General features: G+C 41.3%; 1 protein-coding gene across 1 annotated transcript in view; it reads left to right on the top strand.

Annotated features, from left to right (window-relative positions):
- The window catches only part of col7a1 (collagen, type VII, alpha 1), a 48,965-nt gene extending 37,149 nt beyond the window's left edge, over positions 1 to 11,816 (top strand). Inside the window, exons 96-118 of the mRNA XM_076110677.1 lie at positions 46 to 105; positions 213 to 257; positions 993 to 1,028; positions 1,173 to 1,208; positions 1,539 to 1,595; positions 1,712 to 1,783; positions 2,337 to 2,408; positions 2,540 to 2,575; positions 2,680 to 2,760; positions 4,457 to 4,510; positions 5,343 to 5,396; positions 5,494 to 5,556; positions 5,638 to 5,700; positions 5,856 to 5,972; positions 6,703 to 6,780; positions 7,188 to 7,241; positions 7,390 to 7,438; positions 7,664 to 7,672; positions 8,560 to 8,643; positions 9,006 to 9,131; positions 10,243 to 10,416; positions 10,822 to 11,004; positions 11,082 to 11,816. Coding sequence (XP_075966792.1) covers positions 46 to 105; positions 213 to 257; positions 993 to 1,028; positions 1,173 to 1,208; positions 1,539 to 1,595; positions 1,712 to 1,783; positions 2,337 to 2,408; positions 2,540 to 2,575; positions 2,680 to 2,760; positions 4,457 to 4,510; positions 5,343 to 5,396; positions 5,494 to 5,556; positions 5,638 to 5,700; positions 5,856 to 5,972; positions 6,703 to 6,780; positions 7,188 to 7,241; positions 7,390 to 7,438; positions 7,664 to 7,672; positions 8,560 to 8,643; positions 9,006 to 9,131; positions 10,243 to 10,416; positions 10,822 to 11,004; positions 11,082 to 11,110 — 1,632 coding nt within the window. The 3' untranslated portion in view covers positions 11,111 to 11,816. The remainder of the gene's footprint in view (positions 1 to 45; positions 106 to 212; positions 258 to 992; positions 1,029 to 1,172; positions 1,209 to 1,538; positions 1,596 to 1,711; positions 1,784 to 2,336; positions 2,409 to 2,539; positions 2,576 to 2,679; positions 2,761 to 4,456; positions 4,511 to 5,342; positions 5,397 to 5,493; positions 5,557 to 5,637; positions 5,701 to 5,855; positions 5,973 to 6,702; positions 6,781 to 7,187; positions 7,242 to 7,389; positions 7,439 to 7,663; positions 7,673 to 8,559; positions 8,644 to 9,005; positions 9,132 to 10,242; positions 10,417 to 10,821; positions 11,005 to 11,081) is intronic.
- The last annotated feature ends 5,040 nt before the right edge of the window (positions 11,817 to 16,856 follow it).

Here is a 16,856-nt window from a genome sequence, read left to right as displayed (position 1 = left end):
GTTAATGGCTTTTTTGAAGGGTGTACATATTATTTATGTTGCCAGGGGGAGGTTGGTGTCGGAATCCCTGGTCCCAGAGGGGAGAGAGGAGAATCAGGGCTGAGAGTAAGACATCCGTGACATCAGTGTTTCATTGAAGATTTGATCTATTATGAATCTGGATAATAACAACTGGTTTGTTTGTGTGCCTTTTTCTGTCTGTCATGTCTTAGGGAGAGGAGGGCCGGGCTGGCTTGGATGGAGAGAGAGGGCCAACGGTAAATACCATGTGACAACTTTGATATCCATCCCTCAGTAACTCAACATACACTAACAAAGTTGTGCCAACAAGCAACAATATAATGTTTTTTTTCTGAGTGCCAGCGTCTATTTTCAATTGTTCCAAATGAGGAGAGAACATAAGCGGCTGCGTGTGGCTGCCGAGCCAAGAAGCGTTGCACCCAGCATCGTATTTTTTAAGAGCACTTCAACTTTTGTGTGCGGCAGTTCCTAATGCTTCCTGTTGAACATCTCTGACAGACGATGGTGTCGTCACGCCGGTGCCCTGCTAGTGCTTTCTGAAATTAAAAAAACTCTATATGGACACTCCTCAAGCTTTGAACTTGTCTTTTAGTGTTGTGCTTTACAAAATGCTTAATTCACCAGAAGGCTGTATGTATGCAGACACAAAGGGGAAAACGCAGGCATAAATCTTCATTGTCATGATAGAAGAGCTGTTCTTCACAAGGACACAATGTATTGGATCGTAAACTAATTATTCAACAGGCCTTGTCCTCCCTCACAGTGTTGCAGCACCCATCATTTTAAAACAAGATCAACCTGTGCTCACCCTTTAATCTAACTGTACAGCCTGAGGGCTCATGATATTATTGGGATTTAAGTTTTGTTGTCTGACCCAGGTAAACATGGCCCTGAGTTAAAAACATGCATGGTGGCTTTTATGTGTGGACCAGAATATAATAAACCAGTATGTGTGTTTGTGTGTTTATCAGGGTTCACCAGGGAATCGTGGTACTTGGGGAGAGAAGGTGAATACTACCAGGCCTTTTCCCATTTTCATGTCATAATGCGAGCTGTGTCCTCCCTCGAGTCCTTTGCTCGTGTAAAATGGGTAATTCATTTGACACGCCTGAATGAAATGTTTTGCTCTCAATCTGTTTTATTTTCTTCAGGGGGACATCGGGCTGCAAGGTGACAAAGGAGAGAAGGTGTGTACATTTTATTATCTAATAAGCTCCACCACTGCGCTCTCTCTCTCTCTCTCTCTCTCTCTCTCTCTCTTTCTCTCTTGCTCTCGCTCTCTTTCTGACACAAAAATGGATAAAGAGGAATATAAGACAGATTGTGTCGGCAGTGGCTGTTTTGAAAAAGCTCTTTCATGAGAGAGTGGGAGGAATATATGAATACACACAATGTTAATAAGCTACGATACTAAAAGTGACACCGCTTAAGAAAAGGTTACAGGATGAAACATGGTTTGTTGATGTTTTGGCTTTTGGGGAGAAGCCAGATGTTTACAGCTGTACTGTCACTCACAGGGGGACACTGTGCTGGTGGGAGGACCTGCTGGAGAAAATGGCAACAAAGGAGAAACAGTCAGTCAACACCTGGATGTGTCCAAATGTTGAATATAATAAGATATCCTTGTTTGTTCTTATAGTGTATGGTTTGGTTTTTGCTTGTTGTGGATGTCACTATTGTTTCATTTTAGGGTGGCAGGGGACCCAAAGGTGTGCTGGGAGAAAAGGGGGTGAAGGGTCAAGAGGGCCCTCTGGGGGAGCAGGTAAATGTGTTTCTTGTCCGAACGTATATGTGATGGTCTTATGGCTGCTACTAATGATCATTTTCATTTTTGAGTTATACGTTAATTGTTTTGTTTTTTTGATGAATTGACTAATTATTTGGTGAAGAAAAATGTCCTCCCTAATTTGCAAAGATCCAATGTGACATCTTCAGATTTCTGGTTTCATCCAACCAGCTTCAGAGATGAAGCAGAGAAAAGCTGAAGGATTTGTTGCATTTAGACGCCTGAAATCAGCATTTTTGCTCAAAATCAAAATAGTTGTCAATGAATTATCTTAATGGCCTATTTGAGTAGTTGTCTCTGATTTATAGTTTGCCTCTTAACAGAATTTGATCTGAACTAGTGGTTGATGATATATTATCATCAGTAATGTGGATCTGATGGCCTAGCAGGCACATCAATTGATTATTTAACTCAGAAATATGATTCACCCTAAACAATATTCTTATGTTGCAGCAACAAAGAGGCCACCATATTGATATTATAAATGATCGATATGCATATTTCTGTGTATGTGTGTATTTGACATCAGGGTCTGCGGGGAGAGCCGGGAGAAAGAGGATCCGTTGGATTCCCGGGTGCCCGTGGCCCTGGTGGACAAAAGGTGAGTAATGCTGAGCATGGATGATTGTTGTGATTAAACCAGTGTCGGAATCAATAGCAAAGCCAGTCAGTCGTCGGTACACATAGTAATTTGACTGCTCTAATCACTATAAGTCTGTTGTCTCCCTGCAGGGAGAAGCCGGCCAACCTGGAGTACCTGGTGAATCGGTCTGTGATTTTAATTCCGTCCAAATGTAGATTTAGCATTTTCTGTGTGTGGTTTTATCTCTTTGGTGGACAGACCGAGGGATGTTTTCTGTTCTCTCTTTAAGGGTTTCCGAGGAAAAGACGGGATGCCAGGGCAGACGGGGGAGAAGGGAGAGCTTGGTGTTGTAGGAATGAGAGGAATCAAGGTATCTTCTTTGAGTCTGTGTGCTTGAGATGGTGTTTGTTCATTCTGTGTGGTTTCAACCTTCAAGCACCTTTCAGGAGTCGGTGATGACTAACAACTCAATACTAGCATAAAATGAATGTGATTGCACAGGATTAAATTAAAGATATCCATGCAGAATATTTGCTTTCACCCTGTCACCATGATTATTAACAGCCGGAAATAGGGATTTTGCTCAGCCTGATAGAACTAATGCACATTTTTCTTTCACTTAATCTATTCATTTGAATTATATTTTAATCACTGAACCAATCAAAGATGTGGGCGACGATTCAGATGTGTGGAGGCAAGCTATTTTTTTATTTTTTTATTATAATAACCTTTATCAGGTTATCTCATTGAGATAAAAAAAAAGAGTACAGCTGGAGAAAGTACAGAGAGAAGACATACAACAAATGCAGCCAGTCACACACAAGTATATACCTACAAACTGCATCAGAAGCAATCATAGACCTCTCTAAAAAGGCACAAAGTTTAAAATTGCTCAGTGGGATGAGACGTTGAAGCTTTGAAGGAATATTTTGACATTTGGGGAAATAAAGCTAGCTTGGCTCTGCCCACAGTTAACAAAATCCAACGTACAATTATTCGTACAAAAGTATAATGACAAGTATAATAACCACAATTAACCGTTTTTTATGTGCCAGGCTATTTCTTGTGCTGGACCGTTTACTTCCTGAAGACTCCACCGGGTGCCTGGCAACTGCTCCTGGCCAAGAAACAGTCATGCACATAACGCTCCGTAAAGCGATGAATTGACGTTTTTATATATAATGTGTTTGATATTACAATTTGTGAGCTTTACAGGGGCTGTTACCTTTAGGCTGAGCTGGGCTAGCTGTTACTAAGCTAAACGACTGCTGGCAGTAGCTTCAGATGAGAGTAATATTGATCTTCTCAGTTCACTGGCTTTCCCAAAATGTCAAAATGTTACTCAAAAGATTCATACTATTTTCAAGGTGGAAATCACTGGTACTAACCCGTCCTGGCTGTTTGTTTTTGTGAACAGTTGTTTTTACTGAGAAGAGGTGTGCGATAGTGACGCAGCTTTAGTAGGATACATTTATGAACAAGAATGATAGTGTGTACGTTGAGGACCAGCCTACTTTTTCACATAGTACAATGAATAGTAAGGTAGAATGAACAATGTGGGAGTGCAGGATATATGCATCTAAATAGTTAGATACAGATATGATGGTTTACACATTTTGTATCTTTAATTACTGTGCCATTTGCTAAATTATTCGTTTGTGCAATTATTAGACTTTTTAAGTCTCCAAAGAAAAAACTGGGTTGAAAACGTCCTGTAGGTCTGTCTGTGAAGATAATACCGTGTGCTATCAAATGAACATGTGGATGTAGCACGGCTGTACCAGACAACATCGGCCAGTCCTCTGCTGCTGTTTTGCCACTTGTAACAACATCCATTATCAGATTCTGCGTCATATTTGTGCTGTTTGGAAGTTGCTGGACAAGCTGTATGCTCATGTTCGCTGTACGTGTAAGTGCTCCTGCACAATGATTCAGCCCGAGCGGCAGGTAAAAGGACAATAGATCAATGGATGGACTCTGTCTCACTGGTTTAGAGCATCTTGTCCGTTTGTCACTCACAAGCTTCTTCATGTGCCTCTGTCAATGATGAACGTATGTGTTTCCAGGGTGACCGAGGACCCAAGGGGGCTTGTGGAAGTGATGGACTAAAAGGAGACAAGGTGGGATCAAGACATATCTGATTTAGGGGGAGAAAGGGGAGAGGAAATAAGCATGAATGAAGAAATTGTATCGTGATAATTTCCCACCCAATGGTATTTTGACACTGGGTATTTATTCTGTCCCAATAATGAACCAAGAAGTTAACATCTCAGTAATAGCTTGTGGTCTGTGAAGCTAGATGTTGTTTCTTTTTGTGGTGATTAGAGATGCAGCGATACCGAAACCAATAACGGAGATCAGTCTACTGACTCAGATAGCTGGATCAGGTTTAGGTGAAAAATGGGCCAATCTGATATTGGATACCGTTATTGTAATTAATAACAATTCAGTCAATGTATCAATGAATAATAATAATTGCCTCACACATAAAAGAATGGGCCCAGTCACTGGGCATACAGCTTATTAATTAAATACTGGTATCTGATGGGTACTCTATATCGGCCAGTACCCAAAGCCCAGGTATCTTTATCAATATCTGGACTGAATAATTTGGATTGGTGCATCCGTAGGTGTCATTATACGTTATTCTTAATGCCTGTCATCGGGTCTTAAAATCAGACGAAACGATTTACAGCACGCAGGTTCACCAGAAACTCCTTTAGCTCAGACGCCAGCGGGCCGTTGAGCCCATCGTGGACAGACCCAGACCCAGCTTTGCAAACGCCTGCGACCTGCAGTCTCTGGCGCTTTTGTCCACAGGGACTGTCAAATCAACACAAAATGAAAGCTCCTCGTAGTACCTTTTAATAAGTTATGAGTCAGACATGTATGAGTCGAGTACTGTGTGGTAAGTACTTTGAAAATTGAATGAATCTGAGTGTTTGTGTTCAGGGGGATGGTGGTATTCATGGACGATCAGGCCTACCTGGAAGAAAAGGGGAACAGGTATGAGTAACATCAAACAGACACGCTGTGCTCTATTATATGCCTCGTGTGTGTGCTCTTAAGATTCGTTTACAGGCATGCTCTCTGTGTTTTCCAGGGGGAACTTGGACCTTCTGGGGCCCCAGGGACCCCTGGAAAAGAGGGACTAGTCGGTCCCAAGGTATGTGTTGTCTAACTTTTCTTGAAATCAACTATAAATGTGTCCAATATAGAGTGTTACCACTTTTCTCTGACTTTGTAGGGTGACCGTGGATTTGACGGCCTTGCAGGACCCAAAGGAACTCAGGGAGAGAAAGGTGAAAGGGTGAGTTTCTAACTCAGCAGTACAGTGTGAGCTTACATGCTGTACCTAATCTCCATAATATGTATGTACAGTCAGAAACACAACATGGCTCATCCTCAGAGCTACATACAGGAAATCTTTAGATTCATAATTAACTGTCTCTGTGCCTCATGCAGGGTCCGTCTGGCGTACCTGGTGCTCCTGGCCCCAGAGGAGTGGATGGGGTCTCGGGCCTGAGTGGCACTCAGGGCCCAGCTGGTGCTAAAGGCCCAGAGGGGCTCCAGGGACAGAAGGTGACTATCCTTAATGTGGCTTGATAGTGGCTAGTTCCGCGCTTCTCCACTTTAAGGAGGCAGATGTCTATTAAAGAGACGAGATAGGACATAATGACAATTCAACAAGCCTTTGTTACACCAGCTAATGGGTGCACCATCAAGTATGACTGTGCACACATTTCTTGGCAATCTAGCAAAGAAAAATAATGTGTAATGGAAGCAAAAATAGACTAACGTGTCAATTGCTCTACTGTGCGAGTGCACAAGAGAGCAGAAGTCAGAGATGTGTGAGTGGCAACAAAGATAAAACTTTTTGTTTTTGACAGTATATGACAAGAATATGATGCACGACTTCTATAAAAAGAATACTGTCTTTTGTTTTCGTCCCTAGTTTGTTCTCCTGTTTCTTTTTTTACCTGACTGCTCATTTTGTTTGATTTCTGTGAATTGCTTCCTGATAATGATTGACAGTTTGATGGGCCCGGCATACGACTGGCTTGTCTGCTGCATATTGCATATTGTGTGTGGAATGAAGTACAGTACAGTATGAGTACAGTAGCAGCTTATTTGGAGAATAGATAGCACTGGACTAGAAACAGTTGTGTCTTTGTTTTCACTGAAGCTATGCAGGCAAAGACCACCTGTCCCGATATTATGTATGTAGAGATTGTTACTTGCATTGTAAGGTTTACTACACCTGTCTACTGCAGACATGCTGTATGTTGTAATGTTGTTCTACCTCTGTCAGGGAGAGAGAGGTCCAATCGGTCCCGCCGTGGTTGGTCCACGCGGTATCCCAGGGATCTCGGGGGAGCGAGGAGAAGCGGTTAGTGTCACACTTGTCTCCTGGTTGTCATCTTTGATAGGAAACAATTTGTAGAGGTCAGAAAGAATTCTTGGTACCCTTATCAAAAACATTTGAAAATATTACCGCACTGAATTACTTGTTGAATTCCAGTATTACTCTTTCCACAGTGTGCCAATTTCCTCATCGCCAAAACTGGTTACTTAAAAATGACAACCATATTTTATTAACGCTTCCCAGCTTTATATGAATTTTTGGTTCCTCAAAAGGGGTCCCATATATTTATGTATCTGTAAAAGTCACAATGGCCGATCTTTCGCTTTGACTTTGCATTTAGTTCATGTGCTGCACCTGGTCTCAGCTTAATGAGTTATTGTGCTGCAGGCCCCTCTGTGGGTCGTGTGTCCTAATGTGTGTCCATGTTGCAGGGAGAATTGGGACCAGATGGAGCCAAGGGAGACAGAGGAGAGCCAGGCATGACGGTCAGTGCTTGAGCCTTACCGAGGGGTTCAATTTGAAGATGTGGACATCAAACAGCACACACACACTTACACAGAGCTGATATTAGTTGTGTTTGTGAGTGTATTTTTCTTATTTTTGCTCTGTTCCCCCTCTTTGCTTTGAATTCAGGAGTATGAGGTCAGGGCGTACGTTCGCACAGAGATGAGTCAGCACTGTGGTGAGTCTTTCATGCAGCTTGCATTGCTAATTTATAACGGAGTTGTCCCCAAGTTGAACTTCAGATGGTAATCACAGCATATGAGTCACAGCTTCAGCTAAACTTTTTGAAAGTATGATACATAAGAAGCTGCAGAGAACTACAACAATGGCATGGCTCTTTAAACTGATCTTTTTTAATTCCCTCTGTTTCTGCTTCCTTCCTGTCCATCTGTCTGATCCTCAGCGTGTGGAGGTGAGTGAGCCATTCGACTGCAGCAGAAGAGAGAAGGGTGGACAGAAGGGCTGTGATTTAGCATGAGTCACAGCGGTACACTATACCACAAATACTGCTGCAGAGTAGTGAGAGCAGTCAGTCGCATGTATATATTTCGAGAATGCTTTCGGGCATTTTCCCTTATTAGGCATTTGTGTGTGGTTTAAATGATCATTTAACCTCATGCACACAAAAATAAGATAGTTACATTACCTACCATTATTATATACTATATGAACATGTTGGACTAAACAACGTACTTTCTCCAATCACTGAGAATGGATAGCATTAAATGTTTCAAAATGAATTAATTAAAAGACAATTAGAAAAAAACTCAAAATGATCAACTTTCCCCAATGTTTTAACTTGTGAAATGTTAATCATTGTAAGTCTTCATCAGAGTTGTGAAGCAGCAGTTACTAAATATGCAGTGTTACTGATAACGCATGTTTAATTTATTTTCATTATTACCTAAGAAGTAGTTATGCATTTCATAATGTTTTAAAAATGTGACTCGAGTAAGACAACAGTCCATACAGCAGCGACTTGAGTCCTTAAAGGATCACAACCAGTCTTTGGAAGATTGCCTCATGGTGACCAGTCTTGCTAAAACTCCTTTCAGCTGGTGTGTATGTTGGAACGGTGGAATGATTTTTGTGGTGCTTTGGGGTTGTTGTTTTTGTTGTTGGCTCATGTATCTGAAGGTTTTACTACCAGAATGTTCTGTCCTTCTTTTTTTTTTCCATCATGTTACCTTTCCGGTCCCCCTTTTCTAACACTTACCCGGTCCCTTTCGCTCTCTAAATCCTGTCTCCGCTCCCTCGGTGTCCCTTTTCGCTCCTCCCCATCCTATCTGGTTCTCTCAGGTTCAGGCCCAGTAAATCGTTCCCAGCCCCCGGTCAGGTCTCGGCCTGCACCAGAGCAACAACTGGTCGTGAAGGGTGAGGAGGGTGAGTGTGTCCGTCCATTGCTCTGCTTGTCGACCTCGATCTGTGTGTCTGTCTGCGTGTTCGTCCCTAACAAACAGGTCTAACTTGGTGGTGCTGGGCCTGGAGACCTCTGATCACTGGGTGGTTTTCTCATTAGGAAAACAGAGGACTCCATTTATGTTAAGTCCCACATAATGTATTTTACAGGCGTATCCAGACAAATACAAATGTTAGTGTATAGGCTCACTGACTATTCTCACCTGTATTTAGAGGCTTCCTGAGTTGTGCCAATATGGTCCAGGGCCTTCCATCTATCTGAGGCTTGGAGGTCGTCAGACGCAGGTGAAGGATCTCTGACGTGTGTGATGTCACATTTCTCTCAGGCCGTGAGCTGCATGTGGTGGTGAACACCAACGACCCAGACTACGAGCACATCTACTCCGTCGAGACCTACGACAACCCCTTGGAGGAGCTGCTCTACTTCACTCCCACTGCCAACCAGAACGATGGTACTGTGTTTCATACTGTGTCCGATGCTACCATGCAGGGAAATAGTGCATTAAAGACATAAGGTACCTTGTGGGTTTTTTTTTTTTTTAGAAGCTGAAGCTTTACGACACTCGGACAAGCATTTAAAAAAAAGCACTGGCAGCTTGACAAATGAGATTAATATTTTTCTTCTCAATAAAACATTTGCAAAGCCTATTTTTGGAAGAATTTGAAATCAACATCGTTTACAACCATGTCTGCTTGCTGGTTGCCCGTGTGCGTGCTGACATGCATGTGTGTCCTTGTGAACGTTCAGGATACACATACAGAATGGGGAGCCACCTGTAAAACCATACAGTAACACAAACTACAAGTGGTCAAAATCTCCACAGGGTACATTTGAATCAAACATTAAAACAACACAGTGGAAGTATGGGTTTTCAGAGGCAGATGGGTACAAACATCAGACCTCCAGCAACCTTTGCTGTACTACTTATACCATCAAGCTTGTGAGTTTGTTTTTCAGGCAATAGGTCTTAACAAAGACAAAACGATTAACCTCAAAGAAATGTGTCAACCCGAATGTTACTCCAATATTTTTACATTATATTATTCTATAATGACAATTGTGCCAAATTCCAGGTTTTCCAAATCTCTACAATTGAGGTGGTGATTAATATGTTCACAATCACAATAGACAAAAGTATGAGGATAAGAACAAAGTTGTCAAATACCTGGATTCCCCTTTTTAATTATAATGGCCCCAACATTAACAATATTTATTCACATGCGACAAGCGTATCTGGTTCATGCGATAAATAGAAGATGCCATGTCAAATTTCTACCCATGTGCCATAATGTGGTTTATTCAACCAGCACATAATCCAATTTGTGCTGGAGGAGCGTGTCTTATATTAAGTGTGTGTGTTTCACTTTGTGCTTATGTCATGACATTGAGATACCGTGTTGACCTTGTGAATTTTTTCACTCACGCCTGCTGCAAGCGCCCACCATCCTGAGTCTGTGAACATTAACCTAGAGCACCTTTAAATCACATTAATGTATTTTTTTTTCTCTTTTTTTCTATTCAAACTGAATGTGTCTATGCTGTGTGTCTGTGTGTGTGTGCAGGTGAGGTTGTCAAGGATGAAACTGACAAAACAGTCAAAGTTCAACCAAACAAATCAGCCACAGCTGATGTTAAGAAAACAGCAAGAGCTGATGGTCAGAAAGAAGCCAAAGTTACATCTCTGAAAGCAGTCAAATCCAGATCAGTCAGAATCAAGAGGAGAGTCAAAGGGGAAGGTAAACTAGCTCATGTGCGGTTGTCCTGTATTGGGATCTATCGAGGATTAATTCTGCCATCCTGCCTGCCTGGTGTCTGGTCCTCTCTGCATGTCCCAGGCTGCGTTGGCTGTTTCGCTGTTGTCTTAAAAGGATAAATGCAAAAACAAAGAATAATATATCAGTGCTAATGATTTGCTTTACATCTAAAAGAGAATGTCAAACTATCTAAATAAACAGGTTGGTTTGATTGAGTTGTTGATCTCAGTGGTCAGGAATGCTTGTTTTGGGTCCTCTGCCTCTGCTCCTCTCTGCCTGGCCTGCCATTTTCTTATTGCGTGTGCGCCTTTGTGTCTCCGCGTGCAGCATTCTTCATGTGTGTGTGTGTGTGTGTGTGTGTGTGTGTGTGTTCTGCGTGTTCTGCAGCTCCAGCTGACTTGTGCCTGCTGCCCATGGAGGAGGGGAACTGTGGACGATACACTCTGCGCTGGTACTTTAATAGTCAGGTTGAGGCCTGCAGGCCCTTCATCTACAGCGGCTGTGAAGGAAACGACAACCGCTTCCTCCACCTGGAGGAGTGTGAGGAGCTCTGCCTTGGGGAGACTGAAGGTACGCAAACACACACACACACGGTAGTTTATGTCAGTGTTGGATGTATGCAAACTAACGAGTGATCTGTTGTGTAGGTCCTCGTCCCTTGAAGACAGCACGATGATTGAGGACAAATCTTCCTTATCGTTATTTTGTCAACTGTCAATGTTCAAGATTTGTTTTTGTTTATTTATTGTTTCTGTAAACCCAATCAAAATTTACCAGTGTCTCCTTGCTTTATGTTTTCCTAACCATGCAAAAGAAAGACAAAATAGTTTTATTTTGGTTATGTTAGTACAGTACGTAAAAAACACTTTTCTTTTTGTGCAGTAGTACATTTGCACACTTAAGAAGAGTGTCTTTGCTCTCATCCGTACCTTCAGTACCTTTATTCGTTTCGTGTTGCACACAAATGATAAGACTTCCGTCTGTATACAGAAAGGAAGTGAAAAAAGTATCTGACTCACACTACAGTGTAATGCGATAGCCTTAAGTAAATACCAATATGGTGAAGCTCATGATGTTTGTTTTTTTACTCAGTGGTCATTTTCGAGGCTGTAGTTTGTAGTATAGTTCAGTTATTATGTGTGTTTGCCAGTAGCGGGCCGTGCATTTTATACCTGGGCCTTCACTGCTGTCCTGCAGCTAAAACGCAGCTACGGTTATTATTTGTTTTGTGTAAAAATGAAGCTCAACACCTATAAATACACTAACTGCAGAGTGCAGATACATGAATACGCCGAGAGTGTGTCTCCTCTCTTCTCTGACTGCAGCTGGGACTGCTGCGCGAGTAGCCGCCTGTGAGTGCTTTGGGGCGGCTCACGGCAGCGCAGAACGGTACGTGCTTTCACGCCAGATTCAAAACACCAGAAAAGTCTCCAACAACACCAGAAAAAGTCACCAAGAGGGTTCGGAAAGTCGCCAGATTTAGCGAGAAAGTTGGCAACGCTGGCACCGACTAAATGTGTCCCCAGCGCAATATTGAACGTAACAATAGTTCCTATCACATATAAAACCAAACAAAAATCCATCTTCATAAAAACAAGTTGTACAAATAATAATATATAAACAAGCATATTAAAGCTACTGCAGATGTAAAAACAAACGCATTTAACTTACCAGAGCTTGTTCACTTAAAGACAAAGTCCATCCTCCTTTCTTTGTTAATAAAGAGTTCAATGCCACGGTTGTACAGAACATCCGTGCGTTTCAGTTCCAGTAAGAAGTCTTTCTTGATTCATGGCCAGTGAAGACAGTCGAGCCTCCCCAGTTGTATTTCTTGAATACGTTTTAATGCGTTTGAGGGCTGAAATTGTCCGCTCGACAGAGGCAGCAGATATTGGTATTGTCACCGCCCAACATGTCACGCTAGCCCACTGACCAATCACGTACTTGTAGGCCAGCTAGCAGGCTCTGGCACGTCAAAGAATACGCCCAACATGTCAAACGAAAGATCTGATTGGTTGAACACTATGACAATCAACAATATCGTCCCCATTCACTTAAACTGCACATGGATGCACTTGAGAGTCTGCAGGCCTCGGGCCTCTCTTCTTACCTAGAGACACAGAGGTGAAATCTGATTGGATAAAAGCTCTACTTAAAACAACTAAAGCACTGGAAGCAGAGCAACTGAGGAAGACAGTAGCTGTGCAATGAGAAAATAAGATAATGGGGAAAAAAATTATAATACATGTAGTGTATTTATGAAAAATTATTAAATTATAAAATAGCTCTAACTTTGTGATTCTGTCTAGGCCAGCAGAGAAGATCATTGTGGCCTCACAAAACATGTTTTCGCCCATAACTCAAGAATGAATATGCTAATTATGACAATTTCACACAAAGGTCTAATGGGACAAATTGATTCAATTATGACATTTTGGAAAGATGTGGATGTAAATTGCAACATGACTGCTTGGTGGAAGCACACAACCGCAAGGCTGTAATTCTAGTTCTAAGTATTTTCTTAAAAAGAATACTGCCTTATTACAGATCAACAGCAGGAAACCAAACACTTCACGCAGCTTCACTTTCTTTTTCAGTCACTAAACTTAGCTGTTGATCGGATTCCGTACATTACGAAAGGGATTGGTCTAGGTGTGACCAGTATTCCCTTTCAGTAATGAAGGTTTCTTATGTTTGAAATCATTAGAAAATAAACCAGTCTATGCACCATGGATGCAAGCTGCAACAATCTAGGCCTGTTTTTGGCCTGTGTTCAACTTCCTCACTTGTGTGGTTGTAACAATGATTTGCGGTTGTTGTTGCCTCAATTGTGAAGTGTCAAAGAGGGAAGTATAAAAATCATGACAACCAAAAACATGAAAGCTGCATCAGCAAAGAAGACCACAAGTAGATCCTCAGCAACACTCAATAAAATACACATAACAGGAGGATTTGGCAGCACAAACTACAAATTGCACTCTTTGTGGACTTCACTGAACTGGTATTTACTGCAAGGAAGGTGTTTTTATTATTTTGCTCACTCCTTATATGTGTAGACTGTTTAAATGTCCCGACTTAGTAAAGTAGCAAAGTGGGCAGAGGTGTGGGTTGTGAAAATATTTTCCAATTTGTAAATGAGCATTCGACGGTTTTCTTCTAATAATCCTACTGTAACGTTCCTCAACATGGAGGCACAGAAGTTGCCTGGCTAAAGTAACTTTTGTGTTAGTATTTCAGCTTCGGTTCAGAGACATCCTGTCATTGGGGTTAGTTTGGTTAGCAAATGCTGTAAATGTATACTGTAGTATTAAGTAGACTTTGCTATGGAGAAGAAGAAGGCCACTGCGCCATGAATGTTGAATTCTTCCAAAATTGACCCCGAATTCAAAATTGGAATCAAAGAAAGAATCAGTTCAAGCTAACTAAAAGAACAATAACATTGCATGATAAACAGTACAGACAGAATGTCAATCCAGACCAAAAGCAGAAAATGAAAACGAATTCTCGAATAACTTACTACTAACTTCAGCCCTTAACAACGCTTAGTGATTGGTTGTTGTTTTTACCGTACTCCTTAGGAGTTGAAATTGACTTCTCTCCTAAAGTTTTTGTGTACTTGATCTTGACTTTGAATCAAATCGTTTTTTTCCCCCAACATGGTTGAAATGAATGAGTTTAACCAGGAGATTTCCATGAAAGCCTTGAAAGTGCTCTAACTGCAAGTCACCGAATACCATCTGCAGAGAATTAACAGGACTTTGAAATATATTTATATAAATATTTTGTACATATTGTATTTTACCGTTTGGGGGAAGTCATGTTTCTGATCACGACTGCATATTTACCTGCCATAGAAAAGGTGCTATTTTTAAAGGTATTTTTATACTGTGTATTGAAGATGGAACAGAGTGTGCAGAGTGTGGTGCAAACTACAATGTTTCTGTAGTGTTATGGAACATTTCAAAAGGCATTTCCAATAAACCAAATGTTTGAATAAAGACAAGTCTAGTGTATTCTCTGATTTTAGCTATTAATTGTTTGTAATGTAAACATTATATGTTAGCATACACAACACTAAAACATGTGGCTTTTAAACCTGTGACCTTCACATTAACAGAAAATAAAGTGATATGGCCTCAATGATCTGTGTCCGTGTTCACACACAATTTAATATTTCCAATAATGGAAATTCACGACATCATTTGTCAATGTTAATGAGAAGATTAGGAGAGAAATCGTTAAGTGTGTATGTGTGCGACAGATCAAGACGTTCTAATTTCATCAGCAGATTTCATTAATGAGAGGATTTTCTGCTTGTTGGCCACGACTCCTCCCCCCTAGGTTTTTCCATGCTCTCTGCCCTCGGTTGATTTCCCCTGGTGGAAGACACGCCGACTCTATATCCACCTCATCACACTCCAACAGGCCTCACGCAGCTTCGCCATCACCTTGTCATCTTCCTTTACCTGACTTAATTTCAAAAGTAATCCCAGTCAGCACCTTATCATGGTGTGTGGGCTTGCATGTGTTTGCAGAGGCTGTGTGACAGCTTCAACAAATTATGCACACGGTAGCAAGGACAAGATCACAACATGCTGACAGTGACTGCGGATGTAGAGATAAACAGGTGGAAAAGACTTCAAATGGTTCAGGCGATGGCCAAAGACAGGCCGCTGCTGTGAGCATTAGTATGCTGCTATGACAGCCACCACCTTACTGGGAAAGCTTGCCACAAGATTCTGGACCCTTACAGCAGGGATTTGATCCCATTCAGCCACAGGAGCATTAGTGAGGTGTGACACTGATGCTGGGCAATATGGCGTTAATTATTTTCTTCACCAAACTCTGAAAACCACATTTTTAAGGATTTCTCTTTATGCACAGATGCATAAACAGCTGTAAGAAGAAAGAGCTTTCCCCAAGCGGCTTACACAAAGCTAGGAGCACACGATTGCCCCAAATAGCCAGTGGTGGGAGAAATATTGAATATATTTTACTTAAAAGTTCTAATGATGCAATTTGATAACACTCCTTTACAATTAAAAGTCTTACTTAAATACCAGTAGTGAAGTATCAAAAATACTACACATTATTTGCACGCATTATGCAGAATGACTCGTATTACAGTGTTATATTTTCATATATATTATACTTAAATAGTATTACTGATATATTAAAGTGTAAGCAATATTTAGATGTTATGGTTATGGTATTTTTTTTTCTATATATGGCAATGGATCATATTTTAAAAGTTGACATATTACAATATCAATAGTGGAGTTAAATGGTATAATAAATCCCACTGAAATGTAGTGGAGCAAACGTATAGAAAGAAAAAAATGGAAATACTCACAAAAGTACAAGTACCTCAAAATTGCACCCGAAAACGGTCCAAAAAGTAAATTTTTCTCACACTTGTCTGCTCCCATGCCTCTCCTTCTGTCGGTTTGATTCCTCTCGTCTGTTATGAGTGTGTGCGTGCCGTGCGTGTGTGTGTTTATGCGTGTGTTCGTGCGTGTGCACGCTCACTGGCACACGCACGTATTTCATATGGTATTTCATCATGATTTGTGTGTTAGAGATAAATTTCACATATTCTAAAAATAGCAGCCGTCACTGATTTCAGCAGCCGTAACTAGTCGGCTTTACACTAGACACCAAAAGCCTTTAGAGCAGTCCCGCAAGTCTTTCAAAGGACATGTGAGGACAGTAGCTGTGTGCGCGTGTTGAGGGGGAACTGCAAACTTAAGTTTCTATGAAACAAGGGGAGCTTTAAAAACCTTAACTAATTTGATATTCACTCTGCCGGGGCTCTTGGGCTCTCTCTCTCTCTCTCTCTCTCTCTCTCTCTCTCTAAACACACACAGTCTGATTTCATGACTCAAGGTTGTCCTTCGCAGACTTATGCTAATGTGGTGTGTGAACGTTGGCTACAACTGAATTGTAATTTAATATGAACTAAGTGCCCGCCTCACTGCATTTATGTGCTGAGCTATATGTGTTATTGTAATTCCCACCATAACAGTGGTGCTGCTGCCATTAAACTTGAACTCAGAATGGAACATTATTGAGATGATTAGCTTTTGCACACAAAACAGGAAGCACGTCTGCTTGTATGTGAATTTTTTAATACAGAAAAAATGGATACTATGTAGTTTTTCTCTCTATACTATTTTAAATGAGACAGAGGCATTCAAATAAGGTACAATGAGGATTATAGTCCGTGACCCTTCAAGGGTATTTCACAGCCACCATGATCCTTCTGCTGGGATGAAGTGAGTCTTGTGGAGGACAGTCATGCGCATGTTGTGAGTACAATGGTAGCTCCCCCTGTCTGTATGATACAGCACTGCTCCTATTCACCTCCTTCGAATGTGGAGTATGCAGAAACACGTTGAGGAGTTGTTCATTTTTCCTCTTCA

This window comes from Anarhichas minor, unplaced genomic scaffold (genome assembly GCF_050575085.1).
Source record: "Anarhichas minor isolate MPS153535 unplaced genomic scaffold, ASM5057508v1 ptg000043l, whole genome shotgun sequence".
NCBI classification, from domain to species: Eukaryota; Metazoa; Chordata; class Actinopteri; order Perciformes; family Anarhichadidae; genus Anarhichas; species Anarhichas minor.
Note: the sequence above shows the minus strand (reverse complement) of the source record. Positions and strands in the feature narration are given on the sequence as shown.